This window comes from Pezoporus flaviventris, unplaced genomic scaffold, assembly GCF_033815535.1.
Source record: "Pezoporus flaviventris isolate CSIRO_AGI_PZ_B2104156 unplaced genomic scaffold, CSIRO_AGI_Pfla_v1 ptg000072l, whole genome shotgun sequence".
Taxonomy (NCBI): domain Eukaryota; kingdom Metazoa; phylum Chordata; class Aves; order Psittaciformes; family Psittacidae; genus Pezoporus; species Pezoporus flaviventris.
Window position 1 is genome coordinate 1,559,146 of NW_026892620.1, and position 25,208 is coordinate 1,584,353.

General features: G+C 44.4%; 1 protein-coding gene across 1 annotated transcript in view; it reads left to right on the top strand.

Moving 5' to 3' along the window:
- Positions 1-7,963: 7,963 nt before the first annotated feature.
- The window catches only part of SH3RF3 (SH3 domain containing ring finger 3), a 250,219-nt gene continuing 232,974 nt past the window's right edge, over positions 7,964-25,208 (top strand). Inside the window, exon 1 of the mRNA XM_061472665.1 lies at positions 7,964-8,472. Within this exon, the coding sequence (XP_061328649.1) occupies positions 8,071-8,472 (402 nt within the window). The 5' untranslated portion in view covers positions 7,964-8,070. The remainder of the gene's footprint in view (positions 8,473-25,208) is intronic.

The following is a 25,208-nucleotide window of genomic DNA, read 5'->3' on the forward strand; positions in this document are numbered from 1 at the left end:
GCATATGTAGTAAATGTTTTTCACTTTAGGAAGGATTTAATGGCAGGCCAGGAGAAGCAGGGAGGGTTCATTAGTATTGCGTGTTTTCCAATCTACTGCAAATGAACCCAACTATTATGGTAGTAAAAACTATGTAAGGAGTTCCAGCTTCTTCTGGAATGAAGTGTTGACAGCTGCTTGTTTGAATATTAATAAAGTCTATTGAGTTATTCCCTGCCTGTATTGTCTGTAGCTTGAAACTGTGAAGACTTCTCTGTGTATTGCATCTTTATGTTTCTAAGTACATGCCTGTCTGCGGAGATAGTACCCATTTTGTTCCTAGAGATGGTATGCCTCATTATAGAGAAAATTACAACCTTGTGCTCCATTAAACATTTATTTTGGCAGCATTGTTGGTTGCTGTTTTCCCTCTTTGATCTAAAGAAGTAAATGCTGATTGAAAGAACACGTGTTCTCTCTTACATATGGTAATTAATCCTTATTCTTCCAAACTTTTGCAAATAAAAGTCAAGGTTATTCCTGAACCACATGCAAGAAAAGCTAATTCTCCTTTTCTGAAAAAACATTTATGAAGTCAAAAGCATGATACAGAAATGAAGAATTTTAGAGTGCACAGTATTTTTTCATGTTTTAGTTTCAAATGGCTTGTTAACTTGATAATGCATTGACTAACTCATAGTGCCGCAGCAGTTTCTGCTGTTAAAGTTTGAGGAAAACACTGATAACATGATGGTTCAGGCCCTGCTGGGGACGGGAGACCTGGAGTTTTCCCCTGCAGAGGTGAGAACCCACCACCCAGGCAACACCACTGCCCCAGGGATACAAACACAACTGCTGTGTCTATACAACACTGGGCAGATATGGTCAAAATGGACCTCCAGAAAAAAATAGGGCTCCAGGCAAATCAGTTTCCTTGGCTGGCTGCTCTAATTGAGTAAACCTGACTGAAACTGGGAATATTAACCATCCCCAGCTGAACACAGTCCAGTCTCTATGTGGGCACACAAATCAAGAAATTCAGATGTCAAGTGTAAGTTTACTGTGACTGGGCCTTTAAGAACAACTGCAACACAAAAAGGTTCAGCAGCTAATTTTGAACTCTTAAAAACTCCCAATTAGAAAAGTATAGATTAACCACAGCAATCTCTTCTTGTTCCCTGTAACGGATTTCTCGAGAACAACTGGATGGGTGTTGGTGGTAGGACAGTGATTAAACAGTTTGTCTTCTCACAGTAGTGACAAGTAAATCATAACAGACAAGTAACTATGATGCCACTTGATGCTGCAAAGATACTTTCTCATTCCCCTCCTTAGTTTGGCAGGGTAGAGAAAATATAACAAAGGGCTCATAGGTTAAGGACAGGGAGGAATCACTCACCAGTTGCCATCACAGGCAAAATAGATTCCACTTGGGAAAATTAGTTTAATTTATGACCAATCAAATCTGAGTAAGATAATGAGAAGTTAAAATCAAATCTTCAAACACCTCTTCCACCTCTCCCTCCTTCCCAGGCACAACTGCACTCCCAAATTCTCTACCTCCTCCACCCAGCAGCACAAGGGTAGTGGGGTTTGTAGTCAGTTCCCACTGCTCCAGCATGGGTCCCCTGCAAGGTCACAGCTCCTGCCAGCAGACTTGCTCCACCATGGGCCTCCATGGGCTGCAGGTGGGTATCCACCCCACTGTGGACCCCCATGGGCTGCAGGGGCACAGCCTGTGTCACCATGGTCTGCAGGGGAATCTCTGCTCCAGCACCCGGAGCACCTCCTGACCTCCTTCTGCACTGACATTGGTGTCTGCAGGGCTGTTGCTCTCACATTCTCACTTCTCTCTCTGGCAGCAGTTGCTCCTCCACTGGAACCTTTTTGCCTTCTTAAACATGTTATTCCCAGAGGTGCTACCACTGTTGCTGATGGGCTCAGCCTTGGGCAGCAGAAAGTCCAGCTTGGAGCCAGCTGGGGTTAGCTCCACTGGACATAGGGGAAGCTTCTCACAGAAGCTACCCCTGTAGCCCCCCCACTACCAAAACCTGGCCACACAAACTGAGTACAGAGACTTTGTCAGATATCCTCAAAGATTATGTTAATTTTACATGTGAATTACTGGGAAGAAATCAGCAAACTGAGAAAAGTATTTTGATAAATGGTGTAAATTAATTCATCACTAAAACAAGTATCCTTCTTTCAATATTCAATAAAAAGTCTGTATGGCCAAGTGAAGACAATGTAATCAAATTTATGATCCATGAAGGAGAGAAAAGAAGTAGGATGTATTTTTTTCTCATCTTATGGAACTGTAACTGACTCCTAGCGAGGGCAAGGACCTGTAGTTCACTACAGTCATGACCTGAAAAATTCCTCAGGACTAGAATAATGCTCCTCTTCAGTCTTTGATACCATCAAGCCTGTTTCCCCAGAGATTAAAAGCTCCTTACATCATTTAAGCTTGATTTACTGCAAAGGAGATAGTCTTGTGTTTGAAGCTATTTTTTAGCCCTTTAAAAAAATAAGTGTCTTGGGTTCAGCAGTAGCAGTCATTTTTTCTCCTTCTTAGTAGCTGGTGCAGTGCTGTGTTTTTGACTTTCGTCCTGGGAACAGTGCTGATAACACCAGTGTTTGTAGTTGCTGCTAAGTCATGTTTATTCTGACCAAGGACTTTCTGAGTCTCATGCTCTACCAGGGAGGAGGAGAAGCCGGGAGGAAGCAGAGACAGGACACCAGACCCAAACTAGCCAAAGAAGTATTCCATACCACAGCACATCATGCCAGGGATGTAAAACTGTGGGGCAGTTACCCGGAAGGGCTAGATCACTGCTGGGGTCGTGCTGGGTATCGGTCGGTGGGTGGTGAGGTGCTGTATTCTCTTCCCTTGTTATTTCCCTTATTATTATTATTACTGGTGGTAGCAGTAGTGATTTGTGTTATACCTTAGTTACTGGACTGTTCTTATCTCAACCCGTGGGAGTTACATTCTTTCAATTCTCCTCCCCATTCCTCCAGGAATGTGGGAAAGAAGAGGGGTGGGAGCAAGCGAGCTGCGTGGCTCACTGGGCTTAAACCACGATAGTAAATTATAATAAAAGCTGAGGTTTTAATTTTATGGAAGCCCAAGATGCATCTTGAAAGCTATGCAGAAAGCATGTTGTATAATCACACTGGAAGGGAGGTGCCTTGCCAGGAGCTTAGATGTGTTGTGAGAGCTGCACAACAGACAACATCTGACCTGCATCTGTCCACATCTTTAAAAAAAAACAAAAACCCAACTACAAGGAATGTGATAGAACTGGTCAGAAAGCTGCAGTGCTTCGATAGGATGCCACACTGAGACTGGCAATGGACACCATGTATTCTTGGGGGAAGTGTAATTTTAATTCATAAGTTTATTGAAATAAAACCACAAGACGATGCATTTGCCTAACAGATAGAGCTTTAACTTTTTTTTTTTTTTTTTTTTAATTTTAGATCATTTAAAAATTTCAAAGTCCAACTGAATGGATTTCCTGTGACTTTCTTATGTGGGGGATCTCAGATAGTCTCTCAAGACCTTGATACAAAGGTAGGCTGCCACATGTACGTTCCCAGGACAGGTATTGTAAATGTACTTTGGGGGCAGTGGTCCTGCTGTAGCTTCCATAAGGATTTTCAGCCACTGATTATGTAAAATCTGTCTTTTGACAGGAGAGGTTATCCTCCCCATGTGTAAGAAAAGCCTTTCTGCAGAGCTATTGCTAGGCTTTACAACAGAGGAGGAGACAGACAGACAGATAGATAGATAGATCTCAATCAAAAATCTCATCTCCAGCCAAAGGAGTAGACAGAAGATCCCATCATCAAACTTGTCCGTGGTCTGAAATCACTTTGGTATTTTTTTGCTAGCTATGCCAGATAGTTTATGTCCAATAAAAGGAAAAAAAAGACAGAGCTGACAAGTTCCCCTCCTTCCCTCTGCTTAGTATTAATATCATTCACTTCAGAAGTCCAAGAATGCCTGAATTCTTTGAATCTAAATGTAAATAAATCAAGTAATGTAAGCATAACTGTGTGATCGTTTAAACACAGAGAGAAAATGCAATAGTAAAAATGGACTGCTGTCCATTCCACTGCAAGTTTAATTACATTGACATTCTAAAATAATAATGCCTCCCATTCTCATAATGCTTTCTAGGTTTGGGAAGGATCACACAAATAAGAGCTACTCATTGTTATTTAGTAGGCAAGTGTTCCCTAGCTGTGCAAACTGAACAGCTATTGCACTGTAGACCTTTACAAGCAGAGCAAGCATACAAGCAAAGATTGAGAATAATTTCGATATAATCATATCTCATTTGGTAGAAGACTGCAAAACAGTTAGCTGTTTTCAAGAGCAGCATGCAAATATATGAAAACAAAGCTGAAGGTGCAATGTCCATGTATTTTCCCCAGAAAAACGGCTTTGCAACCAACTCAGATATAGCTACAGAGAGCAAAAACTGTCAGAGTCTCCTGTTCTGAATTGAATAGCAAGAAGGATCATGCAGAGAAAAGAATCAGGAAAGGAGAGCAGGCTTTTTTTTTGTTTTGTTTATAATTGAGACATTAAGCAATACCTAGTAAGTTATTACAATTTAAGGACAACTACACATGAAGTCTTGGAATGCTTCAATATCACTTTACTCTTTGGCAGCAGTATTCTGCTTTTTGGGGTCTCTTCTTGTCTCCAGGTACTCGTCAAAGTTGATGCATCAAGAAGGGTTTGTTTCAGCCACCATGAGACTGAAGCCACTTCCATAGCCTGAAACAGTTTCTTATCAGCCAGCTCCTCAAACGCACTCTCCAAGGGATGCAGAGCAAAATGTGCAGCTCTATCCCTGTGTGTAAAACAGCACCTCTGCTTAAGAACTGTGTTAATCACATTACTTAATTAATTCCCAAATAATCACTTCACGCTTATAATCTGCATCTAGATGTTTTGGCAGCTGAGACAGGAAAATATAAAATCCACATTTCTTTAAAGTAAACCTAAACCTGTTCTGGTTTACTTTTACATCTCTTTCCATTCCTTTCTATGTGTTTTATCTCAGGCTTCTGAGCGTTTAATCTTTTTTCTGTTTCTAAAATTAATTATCTGAGTATTTAATTAATGAATATTTTATGTAATATTTCCCATGGTCTCTCTATCAAGAAGAGAAAGTATGTATGACGATTTTTTTTCCTTCAATTTCCTTCAGGCCTGGCCTAAGTCTCATTTAGGCCTAGGCACAGGGAAGCATACAAACACACACTGAACTCTTAAGTGTGAAAATGCTTCTTCTGACATCAAAGGCTGTTCAAACACTCAGGAGGTGTTTTTACTACTTGGAACCCAACTGGCAAGTCTCTCCCTCCTTTTCATAGAAGTGTGCTTTTACTTGTCTCTAGTCCCTTGTGTAATTTGTGTATAAATCCTTCCCTCTTTTAATCCTTGTCACCCTTCCTTTTCCCTCACCTCTTTTTCTTCTCGTGTGCCCTTTTCCCTGTCCTCCTCTGGTTTCCTATTTCCTCCATCCTCCACGGTGTCTCTCAGCAACATCCCCCCTTGCACACAGCTCTCCAGAGTGGTTTGAGAGCTCCCTCGCCTCCTCTCCCTCTGGTTTAGCTTCTGCTTCTTTGTGATGACAACCAGGGCTGTTGACAAGAGGGTGTTTACAAATAGACTATACCAGACTCTCATTATAAGTGTGTCAGCCATTTTTTTCTATTAAATAATAAATGTTTTGCACATCTGTACCTTTTTAAAGCTGACCTGATATCGAGAGACCCTCTCATCATCTTTGGATGCTGGTTCTACAGAGTGTTATTCCTGCTTTGGGAATATGTAAACCAGCAACTCCGGGTGACCCAGTGGCATGTTGGTTTGGCTGCAAACTCTGGAGAAATCAGAAGGAAGGATGGAGGAAAAGCACCCTTCTAATCACTAGAGGTACACTGGTATGTAACAGAACACTTTGGGCTCTTATGTTTTGACAGCAATATTTAAGTTTTCACCTCTGAAGGAAGCAATCTGAGGTGCTGGAACGATTATGTATTTCATTACAGATTTTCCAGTGTTCCCCTCTCCTTGCTGAAGCGATGCCTTTTATCCTTAAAGGCTCTCCATTACTCTTTTTTCTTAAATTAACAGTTGTAGTCCAGAGAAAGCCCAAGTCCTTGATACTGTATTTCACATTTCTCCAGGCATCAGTATTATTTATAGTTTAAAACTGTTGAGTTTGGTATTTCTTTCTGCAAGGACATAGGTTAGATTACTGGACATTACTCAGCAACAAATAATGATCTGAGCTCTGCATCAGGAGCTTTTCTTTAGCTTTGAACTTACCCTTTCTCTTCTACAGTAACACGAGAGCAGCAAGATTCATGGCTTTTTGCACACTGAAATTTAGTTAATTTAAATATACAATGTCTAGATTACCTTTAGCACAACAGGGTCATCTTGCTCTATAGCATCAGAAGTTAACTGTAGAGGCCTAAAGATGACAGGAAGATTTTGTACAGCCTTCCTGACACAGCTCTCACAAAAAGTCAATTTTGAAAGTGTCACTTGAGAGAGAAATAGGAGAGCTTCCGCAAGCCCTTGGATTGCCTTCCTGAAATCTAAAAGTGCTCTGTTACATCTCAGCCGTAGGTAAGGAAGAAAGCTTGGACCATAAATGAAAATTCTCTTTGGCAAAGTGGCGACATATTTCAATTGTAGTTTCTGGCTTAAGCAGACCCCTCAATCATGCAAATAGTCAAAAGGGCTAAAAAAAAAACACCACAAAAAAAAAATTCAAAAGAAACATTTGTCTGAAGCATGGGGCTTTGTCCGCAGCTTCTCTGAGGGGAAGTTCCACACATCTTCCATATGTACAAGTGGCTGCACCTTATCTTTTTGTATCTCCTGTGCTTACTATGCACCATGGATGTGTAAGTCCAAAATGCCAGGGTCTTGCCCCTTCCAGCAGGGCCTCAATACGAGTTCACCCGGGACGCGGGTAGCGGGTGGAGGCTGAACGCACCGGGGCAGGCGCGGGCTGAGCAGAAGGCAGCCGGTAGGAAGAAGAGGCTCGACCTCCCTTCTGATTTTTTTACCTTCCCAGCACCGCATGCGTTGGGCACGATACAGTAACGACTTAAGCACGATTAATCGGTAACGCACTGACGCACCCGTGAGGATGCACTGGGGGCTCCGTGCTGCTCTCCACCGAGCCCGCCAGGGGGAGCCGCGCCGCCAGGGATGGCAGGGCCGGACGGTGGCTCTGCCCCGACCCAGCTCCCGGCCCGGGACACCGGCGCTGTTCCCCCGAGGGGGAGGTTGTGCCCAAGGACACCTTACCGGCTGGCCGCCACCGCGACCCCGCGACCACTGGGGAGCCCGACCCGGTCAGGGCTGCGGGGGCTCCCCCTAGTTCCCTCTCGGGTGTCCTCAGCTTCCCCGAGGAGGTCTCCTCCGCTTGTCCCGGCAGCCTCCGCCTGGAGCAGGAGGAGGAGGTGGCAGCCGCGGCGGAGGCAGGCGGGCGGCGATCCCTGCTGAGTCGGGTTACAGGGAGCCATGGAGAGGCGGCGGGGCGGGCGGGGACCGCCTGCGGGACGGCCGCCGTGCCGCGGGCGCCCCCCCGCCCTCCCCGGGGCTCCCCGCCCCGCGCGGAGGCGCGGCGGGCAGCTCTCCGGGCCTCGCCGCAGCCGCTGAGCGTCGCCGCGCCGGGCGGCGGGAGGAGGCGCGGGCGGGCAGGTGCCCTCCTCCCGCACCGCTCCGCGCCGCTGGCATCGCCGCTGCGCCGCACGGCGGTGGGCAGCGCCGCCCAGGCAGCCCCCGTGGTCGCCGCGGTCCGCCGCCGGGGGCAGCCCCGCCGCCGCCTCCTCCTCCCGCACCCCCGCCGCCCCGATGGTCCCCGCCGCGCAGCTGCCGCCCCCCCCCCGCCGCCGGCGGCCGTGGCGGCCTTAGGGGCGTCGGGGCCCTGCGCTGCCCCGCGGAGGGGAGGCGGAGGCGGCGGCGGCGGGGCGGGGGCGGAGGCGGAGGCGAGGGGGCGGCGGAGCGGCGGCGGAGCGGCGGCCGAGCGGGAGCCGGCGGCTGCGATGGACGAGTCGTCGCTGCTGGACCTGCTGGAGTGCTCCGTGTGCCTGGAGCGGCTGGACACCACGGCCAAGGTGCTGCCGTGCCAGCACACCTTCTGCCGCCGCTGCCTGGAGAGCATCGTCAGCTCCCGCCACGAGCTGCGCTGCCCCGAGTGCCGCATCCTGGTGGGCTGCGGCGTGGACGAGCTGCCCGCCAACATCCTTCTCGTCCGCCTCCTGGACGGCATCCGACAGCGGCCCCGCGCCGCCGGGGGCGCCACCGGCAGCCCCAGCTCCGCGGCCCCCTCGTACCCCCAGCCCGCCGCCGCCGCCGCCCCCAGCGCCGTCGCCGCCGCCGCCGCCTCGGCCGCCGCCAGCCTGCGGGAGCTGGCGGCCGCCAGCCGCAGCGCGTTGCTGGGAAAGGTGGGTGCCGAGACCGGGGGGAGCGGTCGGGCGTGTGTGCGTCCCCGGTTCGCCGGCGGGACGTCCAGCGGGCAGTGTCCCGGCGGGGCAGTGCGGTGTGGGCCGCTCCCCGCAGTTGCGGTCGGTAGCTGCGGTTGTGTTCCCCCCGTGATGTAAAGATGCGAGGCTCGGGGAGGCTCGGCCAGGGCTGTCCTCAGAGTACTTGGGGCGGCGGGAGGGGCCGGGGGAGCCCCGGGACCCTCCGCAGGGACTCACAGTGGCTGTCTGGTAGCTACAGCACCGACGGGCCCCGGGGCAGCCCCCGGTGTAGCGGAGCTGGACGTGGCTCCCGGAGTTCAGAACTGCGAAGTGCCTCGAAAGCGCTTTCATTCGGCGTGCCGGCCTCTGCCGGGTGCCTGTCAGGTGCAGGCAGGAGCTGGCTTTCGCCTCAGTGCTGCCTGCGGGGACGCTCGGCCGGTCCGGCACCGGCGCTTTCATCTCCCCTCTTATTGATCACCCCGAGTTCTCCTCTCCTGGGCTCTGCGTGTGTGGTTACATCCACAGAGAGTCCTTCTGCCAGGCAGAACTGAGTGGGGCTTGAAGCTGAAGTTTCCTCTCCCAAGGGAGAGTAATTTTATTTTTATGTATAAGGTGTGTGATTTATTGAACGCGAGTACTGCAGCATCTGCATTTATTCATTTTAAAACTGCAATCGAGTGCCCGATCTTGCTCCCTTTAAAATCCATGGCAAGGTTTTCATTGACTCAAAGGGGATGAGATCAATTCCTTACAGTGTTTGGAATTATTGTCTAATTTGATATGATACAATTTACTATAGGACCTCTTTAGGAGACTGGAACTGAAGATTGTGAACTTCATATTTGTAATGTCATATATATGATGGATATATTTGATTTATCTTTGATCTGTCATGAATCTGCTTGAGCTGTAATTTTGTGTACAGGCTTTTGGTGTTGAGAGGTCAGTGGAGGGATTCCTTGTGAAGTTGTATCACTATATAAATGTTTCAATTAATGAATTTCCTTTTTTTTTTTTTTTTTTTTTTCTGAGAAAAACAAACAGACCTGTACTGGCGTTTTGAAGTTTTGCCTACAGGAAATGGTGACAAATGCCATACATTGATCCGTAACATTCAGTTTTGGAATCTGAAGTGAAATATGCTCGTCAGTATTTCTGGAGGAGTAGATCCTTTATTACTGAACTGTAGTCCTCAATGATCTTCAGGTATTTAATAACAATTTGTTGTAATTTAAAGAAGAAAACAGGCAGTGAGATTCTGCCCTCTGCTTCTTTACTTGTTTGTCTTTCAACTAAACTTAGTGTTGTGGCTTTGTTGTAGCAGATAACTCCTGTCATCTTGAGTTTCAGCATTACAAAAACAGAAGTTTGCATTCACTAGGTAGTTTAAAATACAGTATCCTCACAGTCTGATTTGCTGTCCAGGTAGTCTTCTCTCATGGGAGGAAGGGTCTCCGTGGAAGGCTTACTACACCTGCAGGATTTGTGTTGTAGAGGCAGGGTCTTGCCCCCTGACCAAGCTTTTGTGACCATCCAGCAGAAGACAATCTTTGGTTTGCATATCTTTAAATCGTAGACAAGCTAGGATGTTGCAGGGAGGTGTGCATGTAAGGAAATGCTTGATGGAGAAAGTTACTTGAGAGTAATTTTAGGTGTTTATGCAAATTTTTAGAGAAGTTGAATGTTCATGATTTTGCCATAAATTGGCAGGCTTTTAAGAAGTCACTTCCCTAGCCATTATTGCAAATTACCATATGGTCAATAAAAACACATCTATCGTTATCTGGCTTTGATTGAACAGCGCTTTGGTGAGCATCTTCATCTCTTTTGTCTGTTTCTGTGTGTGGCGTTGCCCATTTGAATTTTATAGAAAGCAAAGTTGCATATGACCTGAGAATCACATTTTGGCTTTTATGGTTAACAGCTGCAGGTTTTAACCCTTGGTGGGGCTCATGGGTGATTCTGGGGCAGTGGGTTTGCTAGGGCAGAGTGAGTCTGTAAAACTGTTTGTTTGGCCTTTTGACCAACGACACAATTTTATCCTGGAAATCAATGCAATGTTCTTGATCCTTACAAGGTTCATTACAGTGAAAGAAAGTCTGAATTAATCTGCTTTTAAAAAACGCATCAGGGAAGAATAATCCTCCTTGGAGCTGCTGATACAGCTGATTGCTGAGCTATCCTGGAGACAAGTACAGAACCTGTCTCTGTACTAAACAATAGATGGTACAAACCAGCCTAGAATTAGGCTTTTTGAGGCTGATACTGAGGAGCAGAATTGCATCCCTTTTAGTCTTATGTTGGTCTTTGACAGCTTAGCACCCTTGAAAGTGATTCTTTATGAGATATATATATTTTAATTTCAGAAATTGCTGTACATTTGCTGCCTGGGGCTTAAATGCAAATTACATTATTTTACTAATTAATACCTTTCATTTTAGGTAGTGTGGTATATAAAATGGGACATACCATCATGGGCTTTTTGGTTAGGAAGGAAACTGCTAATTATGAGATGTAATGGCAGAGAGCCAAGGTCACTTCCATCAGACTTCAGACTTGCCCAGATTCTCAGACCGATATGTTAGAATCACACCAGGGATCTGTTTCAATGAGAATTTTAATTAACCTTCAAAGACAGAGCAGGGCCAGCTTTTGTGTTGCTGTTGCACCTGTGTTTTGCTTCTACACCTTATACTTTAGGGAAGTCTTCTTTGTAGAGACAGTATTTTCTAAAATCAACAAATGCTGTTTATGACTTTGGCAACACTCTCTGGGTTTTGTATTTCTTTATCTGGTCTTTGGTCCTCCTTTTCCCATGTCTTATGGCAGATTCGGTCTATCCAGGGTGCTGAAGCCCAGTGTGAGAGGGGCTGGGCTGGGGATAAGCTGACACTGTAGCTGGTCCTAAGACTGTCTGCAGAAATGCTTCAAAAATACTTTGGTGTTTTAAGATATCTGGTATGCACCCTCAGTATGAAAGATCTCAAAGTGGTGTTTATCTACTAGAATACCTGCTTGGAAAATACTTGAGATTCTAGGGTACGTAATGGTATGTGACTTTTAGTAAGCCAGTTAGTCTCCTAATGCCTCTATTTCACCCTGTAAAAAAAAACACAATAGTCTTGTTTCTAAATGGTATAACGTATCTTGTGACATTCACATTAAAGATGCTATGTATATGCAGAGTATGGTATTAGACATTATAAAAGGGTCTGACTGCTGAAAGAGCACACTAGAAGAAGGGGGGAGAGGAAATCCAGCAACTGCTGGAGTGCCCCCCTCCCAGGGGATAAAGCAGGAGGCTAAGAGTGGTTTATAATGGTAGGCACATTACCCACAAGGTTATAATTTATTGGCTCCTCTGTTTCCATTACCACTGTCAAACCGCTTGGGGAATTTAGGTTCTGTCAAAGTAAATGGCTCCCTTAGATTGTTGAGGCATTATGGTAAATCTGCCTTCTTTACTGAGTGTGGGGTTTTGGTTTGGTTTTTGTTTTTTTTTTTTTAAGAATTATTGCAGTTTCTCACTCAGAATTTTTTGTTTTTTTTTTTTTTTTCAAGAGTTCTCAAGATCTAATAGCCAGTAAAATGCATTCAAGTCTTTAGTAATTTCCTCCCAAACCAGGCGTCTCCCACTCCAGGTGTGAGGTTTATTGCTTGCTTGCTTGCAATACAAACTGAGAACAACATTTGCATGAAAAAGAAACAACCTAGAAAAACAAAACATGTCTCTGGTTTTTCCCAGAACAACGAACATGGCCAAAGTGACAGACAGGCATGTGGCACATTACCAGGCTGGGGTATAGGTAATGGTAGACAGTAAGATGTGCACACAAGGAAAATGATATGTCAGCGTGCTTGAGTGAAGTGACGGATGGGCTGCGCTCCCCTGTATTGCACTAGATGCTTCTCCCATGCATCAGCTTTTGCAGGGCTGTTTCGCTGTTTCGGGTGAAAGGCTGCCATTTGCTAGCCCAGGGGAAAGGTTACTACCCTTGGCTTCACACAAGTTTGAAAAGCAGAGGGAGCAGCGCTAATTTGTTATCTAGGCTTTTCAGTTGTTCTGTTTGTAGAAATTTTCCAAAAGAGACATTGAGTCATTATTTTTTGTGAGTCTTGCCTCATCCTACACTGGTTACAGTAGGTTGAACATGAAGCAGACCTTGAAGTGATTTTTCCGCTGCTGCATTTCCTTTTTTGAATACATTGCTTATCAGGTGAAGATGCCACCCTGGGTTCTGCAGGAAGAAACAGATGAAGTCTGGCATTTATGAGCATTTATATCCCTCACAAGAAGCAGTGGGTTGTATGGGGGCATACTCTGTCTTGAGCAGAGGAAACTCTTCATCTTGGCTTTTTAATGATCAGGTTTGCACAGATAGGAGTGCCTTTCTTCTCAGCAGCACACAGTATGCATAGGCCCATGGACTTACCTAACTTTTGTTTTTTCTCTCTGACTTAGTTGCTTCTGATGCTGCAGTTTAGCTGGCCAGTGCCTGAACTTTGGTGTAAAGCCATCCAAATAGGACTGGTGCTCCACATGTTAAATTCTCTGATCTTGATGATTTTTTTTTTTTTGTCTGGCAGATGGCTAAAAAATGTGTTTCGGTGCAGGAGATTAACAATCACACCAAAGGGGACTGTGAAAAATGTAGCCAGGAGTATCTAAAATCACAGCAATTACAGCTGTCCTCACAGAATTGAGTGAGCATAGGAGAGGCAATTGCTGAGGGGCTGAGTCAGGGAAATTCATCATTCAATGCTTTTCAGAAAACCTGCCATTTGCACATTTCATGTTCATTACATTTTCCATAACTGGAGTATTTTTGCCCATATTTGGATGATGCTGTTAACTTTTACTTGCAAGAGAGAAAAAAAACATGACGGGCCTGATGTGGCCAAAAGGTGCCTGTGTTGACAGTGGACTTTTTCTTCTGGATTGGGATGGCCACCTCAGTCACACCTGAAAGGGTTGTGGGGCTATGGAGAGGACTTTGTGCTGCTAGCCCTAGACCTTTCCTGTTAGTTTGTGTCAGTGTTACATGCCTCTGTTGGGACTCCTCTTGCTGACAAATGTGAATGCTAAGTTTAATCCCTGCACGTCATCCCTCTGAATGATTCATGACAAACACTGGTAATGCTTAGCATATGACAGTGTTCAGTAGCTAGTTACTCAGAGAGATGGATAGACTTGCTCGGCTCTAAGAACCTGTGTACGTTTGAATTCTGGGGATTTTTACCCACCACCCCTAAACCTCTGCTGTTTGCTGCTCGGGGAGACAGTACTGCTGTGGTTTTAAGGCACAGAAGGAAGAGAGAGCATGGTTCTCTGCAGAATGTGGCCATTGACCTCTGGTGATCTGCATGAACTTTCTGAGCTGTATGTCTCCCTACTGAAAACCTGCCCCAGTAGCACTCACCCACCCTCATGTGCTTCGTGATCTTCAGAGGGAAGCTGCCTTACAAACACAGAGTTATTATTAGGGAGGCTGGGATTTGGGGAGATAAAAACCACCAATGGGATACACTGAAGCTAGGACAGTTATTTTCTGCTGTTGAATGGGGTTTGGCAGAGATGATGCACTTGGTTTGCAGGGAACATCGATGCAGGGATGCAGCAATGAGTGCTGTGTATGGGCTGTAACAGTACACTGTATTCCTTGTTTCTAATCTTATCAGTTCATGTTCAGGCAGACTCCTGGGGCTGGCTGGGTGCCCAACAGGTCAGACTGTTGTTAATGCTGTGTGCCTGTGCTTGCAGGTCAGGGGGAGGCTACGTGTGCTCTTTCTAGACAAAGCTTTGTCCATGCGGTCAATAAGCTGCCACATAAAATACTACATCTATATTTTATTTATGCCATGGAGGATTTTATGCTCTGGGAATTTTTTTTCTTATAGTCTAGAGTTATTTTTGTTTGCCTCATAATTTTAGGTTAATAATCCTGTTACACTTCCAACTTGCAAAGTCTGTCTGGGTATTCCACTGTCGTATTTAGAATGTTCCCTCTAATTTCACTATTCTCTTCAACATTTCATGCTGTTTCTTTTAAGAAGCACTGCTTAGAGTTCAGATGAAAACCATAATTCTCTCTTGCACTTCAGTAACCCACCTATAACATCCATAACTATGGGATGCCACTTTCTTCTGAAGTCGTCACTCCTCTTTAGAAGGCTTTCCTTAAGCTTCAGAAGGCCACTTGTAACTAATATTTCACTTTGATTAATGTCTTTAAGCATTGCAACATTGTAATTGCTGACCTCTACTGCACTGGATTCATTCAGATTTCAGGGAGTACAGATCAAAACTGTTCAGGGCACATGTGGTTTCAGCTTTCCGGCACTCACTCATCACATATCAAGCTGAATCTTTTTCAATGCAGTCTTGTTAAAATCTGGTGTTTTACAACAGGTTTTCCCAGTCTGGGGTAAGCTGTCATGGGAAGAACCCAACATTAGTTCTAATAGGACACGGGAGCCTGAACAAAGATAAACTACGGGATTTGAGAAAGCTGCATGACCTTGGCCTTGCCCCAGCTCTCACAGCAGCTGTGCTTCTGCAGCTGGGGAGGGAGCAACAGGGAGACGCAGTGCCAGCTGAGAGCTACTTATTTATCCCTAGCCTTGCACCAACCCAAGCTGCTCCTGATTACAGAAGCCTCTTGCTTGGAACAGACCAGCACTTCAGCTGGAAAGTTGCTGTCCTGACCATTATGCAAAAAAAAAAAAAAAAGAAAGTAAAAGCCCCAACCCCAAATCAAAAAATGAGGGTGAAAAAAGTGAGAAAAATTTCTTTCTAGTGCATCATGCAGATGGGCCTGTGAACAGGTTCTCCCCATTTACCAGCCCCAGCTCCTCTTTCTCCTGCCAGTTCAGATTCCTCATACAGCTTGAGCTGTGCCTTTTCCTGACAGTTCAGGGTGGTGGTGGGGTTGCTGATGTGCTAGTTTTACTTGTTTGGCTCTGTTACCGTCTTCTTCAGCAGTAATGCTAAACTAGTTACCTCCGCTTTGCGGGAAGTTTTGCTTATGTTGCTGGAGCATTGCTGAAAACCTTTAAAATTGTTTGAATAGCTTAAAAAAAAACCCAAACCCACAGCATGTGCCCAACAATTTAATGTGATTGTCTTTGCATGTAATTTGAGCTTTTTTATTTGGTTAGCAAGAACAAACATTAATTTAACGATGCATGTACATGCGATGTCTCTCAGTTCAGAAGGGAAGGACAGATGGAGGGAATATTACTTTTGGTATTAAAAAGACATTTTGTTTTCAAAAGTAGAGAGAAAAATGTAAAACATCTGGAAATAAGAGCGCTTTCTGCCCAGTCTTTCAAGCATAACTTCTTCCGTTGGCTCGTTGGCTGCACAGAACTTCCTGTGTGCTGGCCACTGTTAGCTGGGGTCACCTGTGGGCTCAGGCAATGATACCTGCCCAAAGGAGCTAATGGGGCCTCATCTGCCCCTCTTCTGAAGGTCATCAGGAGGGCCTGGTGCCTGGCATCAGGTTTTGTCCATCACATCTGCAGGCCAGTTATCAAGGGGTTAAATAGCAAAACCTGCGGGCGGGTTTGTCACACAACTGGTTTCTGGCACTTTCAAAGCATGGGTTGGCCCCTGCTGAAGTTTGGCTTCTTGTCCTGTTGGAAGCAGTTGGGATTTTTGGTGTGAGCAGTCTGTTTGCGTGTGGTTGAACTGAGGGCGGGGGTTTCTGAGGGATGCACATCCTCACGAGCGCTGTAAAGCTGTTTCTGCAGCAGGTCTGTGTCTTGTCCCGTTTTGGAAACTTGAAGGCTTTGCTGTCCGGTTTGCATGTGGGTGCCAGAAGGGGGAAGGCTATGGGATTCACTAATTAATAAAAGAGAGAGATGGGACTGTTTTTTTTCACCATGGTGATCACATAACATAGGCTGACTCAGGGATGCTGAAGAGATTCTGTCTGCTCTCAAAGGCAATGCGACAAAGGTACAAAGCCCTTTCCAGCTCTGCAGCACTGAGGCATGTTTTGTTTCGAAGATACCTCAAGGATATGTGATAGTGAGGAATTTGTCCCTTGTGTTGGCTGTCAGCTGGAACATGATTTATCAGACAAGTGAAACTAATGCTCTATATGGTTAAGGAGTGCCTTTCATGCACAAAAATGGTATTTATGGGAAGAGGTTTGCTTCTTAGTCAGTGCTTAGAGTGTCTTTCTGCTGCTACAGCAACAGGCATGAGTCTGATTATTCAGGCAAGTTCGCATTAACTTTTTTACCAGGTTTTTTAAAAATCTTATCCAAACCAATATGAGCTGGCCGTTGCTAATTTTAGAACGGTCTGCTGGCATGAGATAACAAATCCCAGTTTTAGTTTAAAGAGAAAATATTTCAACAGAAGGCTGGCAAGTTTGTTATCAAAATGCTAATGATCAGTTCTCCTACAGTCACGGTTATTTTCAGAGGGAGGACTAGAATAGACACATCATCTGAATAATATTTGATTTTAATATGTATTACTGTCTAATTAAGCTGTTAAAGTCTTTCCCCTTCTGGACAAAGGTTCATTAATTGCTGCAGTTGATGTATCATTAGAGGGGTTTAGGTGCAAAATGGGTAGAGGGAAAGAGAGATCTAAACTGTTGGTTGTGCAGGTCTGGGTGTACTTTGGGTAAAGATACTGCGATATCTTTACCAAACGAAGGGGACCCTGCTATGTTTGGTGTGCTGCCTCCTGATTGCCTTCTGAGTGACAGCCAAGAAGTCAGCCAAATACAAGCACTATCATATTTACTTTACTAAACGATCCTTTCAGTAAATATTATTGAACATGTTTATTTGCGGATTAATTTCAGGTTAATTTCAATCGAAAGCTCCTCTGTGAGTTGCTATAAAAAGACATGACTTTATGAATTTACTTTTTGATTTCTAATTTAATTTTGAAACAGCTTTTAGCAAGCTGCCTTTTTCTTGGCTGCCTTCTTACATGTTTTGTAAGGCATTTATTGCTTGTATCAGGTTTGCTGTATTGTCATCTCTATAAACAAATCAATATGTTTTCCTTTCCAGTAAGAGTAATAATTTTATGATTTTTTAATTATTTTAAAGCAGTAAAGTAAAAGGATTTTGATTGATTGTGTTTAGATTGACTTCCATTAACATTTATTTATCTGTAAATAAGACAACGCACACACAAATACATGTATGCATGTTTGTGTGTAATATGTATATATATGTGTATCTTCAAGGCTAGGTTGCATGGGGTTTTGAGCAACCTGGTCTAGTGGAAGGTGTACTTGCCCATAGCAGGGGCTTGAAACTACATGATCTTTAAGGTCCCTTCCAACCCAAGCTATTCTATGATTCTGTGATCTCCCATAGTGTATATTTTTTGTCAGAAAAGCCTGCTCCACGCATTGTTTTTGAGCTCATATCCGATTCAGTAGATTTTGCAGTACTGTCACCGTGGGTTAGGCATGGGTGTATACTGTATCATGGTGCAGTGGCTGGTTCTGCTACATCTCTGCCCATGGTGACCCTCTGGGACAGAGCATACCTGTTTGAGGGATGATGGGTGTGCACGTATGCAGCCTTCTCTTGCACCCCAAAAATACAGATCTGCATTTGTCAGATGAGGGAGGAGGGATGTTCATCAGGGGCTTGGCTGGAGGGGACGTGTAGGAATAGGTACCGGCCTGCTGCAAGGTGCCTGTCCCTTGACGATGCCGCAGCCCATCATAACAGACTCTTCCATTCCTCGTGGCCAAGCCTTCTTGTAATTCTGTGCTAAAATGTCAAGAGATAAGAGACAGAAATAGCACAGGTTTTACTGGCAGAAGCGTGAACTGCAGCATGTTGAGCGGGCAGGATTCATCAGTGCTGGGGCTGCTGCTGCTCGCCAGCTCTACGGGGGGAGGGCGCAGTGCTGTGGAAGAGGCAGGCGTGGACAGCTTCGTGTTCAGTCCAGAGCATCTTGCGTTTCAGCCAAGAGTTTTTGTGTGAACAGCCTCGTTCTTTTGCATACTTCCTTTCTGAAACAAACCATAAAAGAGCCCTTAGAGAATACAGTCATACATACTCGTCATAAAATACAGTAAAGTAATAGTTGACAGCCATGAGGTGAATTTCTTTTTTGCTTATTCTCTTCTGCTGTGTAGGTAATTATGGTATTAGATCACAGTGGAAAGCATATGAGTATTTATGTTTCACAGTCATGCAGCAATGTAAAATCTGAACCAATCATACTTTTTTAATAATGAAAACTTGGTAAATTATATTCTGAAACGAGAAGATGGTAGTTTTGATCTATATTGCAGAAAGGAAACTTTAATTTTTCCTAGCTTGAGTTTTATCTGTTCTTCTGATAAACACAGGACTTCCTTTTATATGCAATCAGTCTTGCTTTTATCTGAGTATGTATTTATAACTTTGCTGTTAAAAATTATTTAGCGCACTTTAAAGAAGGGGCTGTGTAGGCTTCAGCATCTATAATACTACTGTTCAGCCAGGCAGAGGTCATTTTGTGCTTATTAGCAAGCAAAAACTCAACAGCGAGAGTTGAATGGCCATCTCCCACTCATCCCAGGCCTCAAAACCAAGAAAGCAAAGAGCTAAGGGGAAGGTTGGTGTCTTCCTCCCTTTGTCTTGCCAGCAACACACTGAAAGAGGTGCAGAGGTGTAGAGAGCCACGGGGCTTTTGTTTTCCAATTTCTCTGCTTTTAATGTTTGTTTCATATGAATTTTATGCTATCAAAATCTCTGTTGCTAAGAATTTGTTTTGCCTATTCTACCCTTAATAAAATAAAATCATCAAACTTGCTCCCTTCTGCAGTGTGTAGAGCTGAGGTGAGCTCTGCCTGCCCTCACACGAGAGCGGGAAATGGGTTTGGTGCATCAATTCACTGCTCTTCTCTGGGAGACTCAGGGGAGTTTGTCATGTCCTTTAACACATCCCTCCTCCCAAATGTTTTGCCCACCTTTAAAAAGTTACTAAAACTGAGAACCCCCGAGGCAAACTGTTTTGTTATTAGTGATAACACAAGATCCAGGAAAGGATCTGTGTCATTTCTGCAGCTCTTTGTTGCTGGGTGAAGACATCCAGCAGGCAAGAGCAGGCAGGAACAGTCCATCTAGGGGGTAGGCTATGGCTTTCCTGTCCTTCTTCCTTCTCCATATGCATCTTTGCTCTTCTGTGGGCCAGGGCATCTGCCAGTGTCAGATGAAGTCATCCAGCAGGCAGGAGCAGGCAGGACCAGTCCATCTACAGGTTAGGCTATGGCTCTCCTGTCCTTCCTCCTTCTCCTTATGCGTCTTTGCTCTTCAGCAGGCCAGGGCATCTGCCGGTGTCAGGAGTGGAGGCACAGGCACTTGTGGCTACTGAATCATTTACCTCCCATGTTAACACATCCTTTCTAATCTATGTTGCAGAACCTGGCTTTCAAGCATCATCACTCTTCTGTGTGGTGGGTGCAGAGAAGGGTGAGGGAGATGACCCCCTACCACATGGATGATGAAGTGCTTCCCAAGTCACTGGTAATGCTAGTGGTCAGGGACACTGGGAGAGGGGTGTGCTCAGAGGTAGCTATGAATGGGATGACTGTACCGTGTTTAATCATACTGAAAGCAGCATGGGCCTGTGCAGAAGATAGGAGAGGATTATTTTGGATGTTTGGTTTCCTGTGGGAGTAGGGCTTGCGCGATAGCTTAATCTTAAAAATATGAGAGGACTGTTTAGAGAGAATTTGCCCTGACAGCATGGTAGGTTGGGAGTGCAGTCAGTAATAAGACTAATAAGATATGGACAGCACATTGAACTCTCTTTTTCGGGTCTCTGTTCCACCCTCTCACAGCTTGGGAGCTTCTGCTGCACCAGGGATGTGGCCAACTGTTGCTGACGAGCATCTCTGTGGTGCTGCAGCTGAAATGGGGCTTGTGCTGTGGCATATTTCTTGTCAAATTAAACCACTTTAGACTAACCCTGCTTTGAACACTCTTAATGTACACCACCTCCTGTTTAGAAAACAGCAGCAGTGTCCTGTGGCAGTTGTGTCCTGCCCATGAACACAGGAGGAGGATTCAGAGTGCACCAAGGTGACAATAAAAGGGGCACAGTCTGGGGCAGCAGAGGGTGTGTTCCCATTGGATGATGTTTTTCAACTCTTTCTAGTTCTTAATTTTTCATCAAATGAGACTTAAAAATTCTGGGAGTTAGTCCAATTACTCCAGCCTCTTTAATGTGTTTTGTATTTTTGTTATTCTAGTTAGATTTTATACAAAATAGAAGTTGAAATTCCTTCAGCAGTACGAATCATGTAGTGCTTATAGTTTCTGCACTAGGATGCTGCCCTGTCAGAGGGGCCCTTTCCTGTTTGATCACTTGAGAATGAATTCCTCTGGTTATGAAGATTGTGATGAAAGTGGGGCTTTTTTAGGATCTTGGATGTAGGAGAAGCATTTTCATTTAATCCTCTCCATAGCTATCAGAGGGAAACTTTTTATTGGCTCAGGATAGGGGCGAAAAGAATCAGCTCACATTTAAAATGAGAGATCGTGAGAAACTGGATAGAGTTGTGGTTCCTCAGCTGCTCTGATGCTTTTGATGAACATGTGGTTCTTTGATGAGTCAACTCATGACTTAAAGGTTTTGGATAGTGATGCTGACTCCCTGACTCAGAGATTCCTTTCCAGTGCTGATGAAATAAATTGGAGCCAAACACAGAGCTAAGACTGTAGTGAACCTCAAGTTGTCTCATTAGCATGTAAACCCAGCAAGCAGATAAAGACCAGAGTGAATCTCAGGCATAATGGTAAAGGTTACTTTTTGTTTTTTTGTTGTCTCACCCCACCCTGAGAGGGTTTCTTTGGCAGATGAAGTGCTTTAAAAGGTGTCTTGATAACAGCATTTCACTTTTTGAAGTCATATAGCCCCAAGAAAGTAATTGTATGGGAATATCCTGACCATCATAGTGTTCAGTATCCTAGCTGTTTAGTAGCTTTGTCTGAATGAACTTCAAACAAACACAGTTTTGTTTTTTGTAGCTTTTATTTTTTCCCCCAGTAATTAATGAAGGAAAGAAAGTGAGTAATGTGCTACTTGGCAGATCTGCTCTTTAGGACTGTGACTCAGTTTTGGTGGGAGGTGTGAGAAATCACTACTGTAGTAAGTAGCAGTATCGTAGCACCTCAGCAGAGCTGTTTTTGAGAGTGTTGCTGGAAGGGAATTGTCTCCTTCCTAGGAAGAAGAACTCAAGAAACATCATTCAAATAGCTTTGCTTCATTGACCTGGTGCAAATATTATTCAGGATAATGGTTTGCGCTGATGGAGTTGCTATATTACTTCACTTTAGGTCTGTCAGGTATGACTATTTTCTTCTCTGCATGCCATGAATAGATTTACCTTTCCTCTCTTTCTTCATGTATTTACTTTCTTTTCACACACAAGAAGCAAAGAGAAACAATTTTGCCCATAACAAAAGGTCTTGCACAGAAGCTGTGTCCTGGCCACTGTGTTTCCCGATAGGCTCGGGCCATGGAGGGTTTTTCCTGATTCTCCCTTGGAGTGTGGGGGATGCATTGTGTTTTTACTCAGGCTTTATGTGAGGTGACAGCTCAGAAACCCTCATGGCTCACTCTGGTCCCATGCTGCCTGTGCCCTCTGCTGCTCACAGACATCTGTGCAGCAGTAGTTCAGCCAGCCCAATTGCCATAGCCCCTATGACTACTTGACATTGTCTCTCTGCCCCATTACCATCATCCTTTGGCTCCAGAAGCACTTCCATATGGGGTGGCTGAGTGCCTGTGGTACAGAGCTGTTTCTGAGCAACCCCAGGTGCTCCCTACCCATTTCTAACTATTGGAGCAGAGGCTGACCAAATAAATTGTCAATGTCCAAATGGAGATCGGTTACATGTGGTGTTCCTCAGGGGTCTGTATTGGGGCTGGTACTGTTCAATATTTTTATTAATGGCATATACAGTGGAACTGAGTGCACCCTCAGCAAGTTTGTAGATGACACCTCGAATGTGTGGTGCCGTTGATATGCTGGAGGGAAGGAATGCCATCCAGAGGGACCGTGACAGACCACTTTGAGGAGTGGGCTTCTGCAAACCTCATGAAGTTCAACTAGGCCAAGTGCAAGGTCCTACATGTGGGGGAACCACCACTATCAGTGCAAACTGGGTTAAAAATGGTGCCTTCCAACCCAAACCATTCTGTGATTCTGTCTCTATGACCAGAGAATGGGCACAAAAAATAGGACATCAGACATAGCTACAGACAGTGACAAATAAATATTGTTAAATGAATGTTTATATGTTTTGGGAGGTTACAGTAGCGCAGATCTCTACTGTTGATTCCTGAATCATCTTGATGCAGTGAAGACACTATAGGAAAAATTGCATTTTTGTCCTGAAGGGTTTCTTTGGGTATAATGCTTCCAAATTGAATGCAGAATTGAACAAATACAGAGGCGTTCCCTTCTCTTTATTCCATCACAACTTTGCTTCAGGAATTATTTTGAGTTGCAGAAGGGTTTATAGTGGATAAATTGTTTGACATCCACAGCAAGTATAGTCTCGTTTTTAACGGATTGATTACATTTGGCTATAGGGATAGTCTGTTTCTGAACAACAGTAAATTTCTGACCTTATGTTACAGTTTCCAGTTCTTTAATAAACAGTGGTATCTTTAGTTAATGTTTCTTAAGTCCACAGATTGCTTTTTAGAAAATAATAAATATCAGTGCTCCCTTTGTAGATGAGAAGTTAAAGCACATCCAAAGCGACCGTTTACCAGCATGGTGGAGCCAAGGAGCAATCGCACGCCTCCAGACTCGAGCACTGTGCTCAAGTTACGGCACTTGATGCACTCAGGCTCTTGTCATCTTCCTCATGTTTGGAAGGAGCACGACAGACATTTCACACCACATTTTCTTCTGGTTTAAGAGCTTTGATGAGTTTCACCTCCTTCACTGTGTGCTACAGCTCCATTTGGCCTATATCCAAGTTTAGTTACTTCAGTTACTGAAATTGTTTTCCTATTCTATTTCCTAGTATTAAATTGCTGCAAAATTAACTGGAAAGCTACTATTATGTTCCCTGTTTTTTTTCTTTTGTCTTCACATTCTGGGTCTTTTTTGTTTGCATGTGTTTATTTTTCCTTTGTTTATTTTCTCTTTTATTGCATCTATGAAGCTTTTATTCTCAATTTTCTTGTCATTTGACGTATGAGAGAAGCCAGATAAAATATTTCACATTTCTGTTTCAAGTTAAAAACCAGTTTTTATGTTGAACAATAATTGTATTACAAGGAAGCCTGATGTGCCCTTAGTGCCATTACAGTGCGTTGAATAAAAGGTAATTTAATGGAAACTGCGGAGTATTTGAAAGTTCAATGCATGAAAATTGGATTTTTGCCTTTTATTATTTACATTGCACCTTATTCATATTTAAGGCCACGGGGATTATCATCCTCCTTAATGGCTTGATTTAATAAAGACTTTGCATTTCACAGTATAGGCTCTAGCATGGACTTCAGCCTGTTATCAGGGTTTCAATTAACTAGCTTTAGCGACAGTTGCCCTATAAATCCTATAAATATATCTAAATAATTAATTTGCTTTCACTGGATGGTGGTGGCTACTTTTAAATACAGCTGCTGTATACTTAGCTGCTAAATGGTACAACTGTATTTATAACTTGCTTTTATTATTATTATTATTATTTAAAGATTAAATATGCCTATTAAGTTGACTGGCTAGACCAGGACCAGTCTTCAAAGGTAAAAGACCTCATAGAGGAACTGTAGTTATGGCAGAGGGCTACTGCAGCTGGGATGTGATTGCACCTTGAATTTTGGAAGGAGATGTTAGGGACAGGTGGATGTCATGGATCAACATACCTGTAATTGGGCTGAAGGACTTTGCATCCTCTCACTGTGTATTGTGAACCAAGGGCTGGATGTAGCTGATTCCAGGGTGGAGGAGTAGTGATAAATATAGGAGACTGAATGAAATCCTGTTGCCCTTACTTTTGGGTGTTCCCTTCACGTATGCACCCATGGTAACTGTGGTCAAGGGTGTTTTTTTGAATGACATTTAAGTCTTCTTGATAAGTGCGCAAAACAAATGATGTTAACAGGTTTTGCTGCACCTCTTGAAGTACTGAGAGAGACTGAGATGTGATTTTAAGTAGCCTGATAAACTGAAAAGATGTGCCTCAAAAATACAGAGATAGTAAATTCTCTTCCCTGCATGCCAAAATATTGATACCCTGAAATGAGGAATCAGCCCTCTGCCAGGCTCTGGGGTCAAATGATGGGTGTTGATTCAGTGGGAATTACATAGTGTGAACACACAGCCTGCCCAGGCCCCCACTAAAAATACCATTCCTGTCCCAAAACAGAACAGAAGTCAGTATTAAGTGACCTGCAGCCAGCAATGCAGGCAGCAGCGCAGTCGTGCCTGCCCCTTGGCGGTGCAGGTGGAGGTACTCAGCAATTCACCCAAGAGCAGCAGGAAGGCATGCAACTTGGCAGCTGCAGAAAGGCACTGTTGATCAGAGGGTCCAGGTCTTTTCCAGATTATTCCTGCTGGCTCATGTCCTGAGGAGGGAAGATTTGAGACCTTGGGGGACCCACAAAGACCAAGACACCAGCCAAATTTAAAATGCTTAAGTTGCAATACTTTGAGCTTTACAAATGTTTTTCACCTATCAGTGCATGATTAACTGAGTGTATGAACTCAAATAGA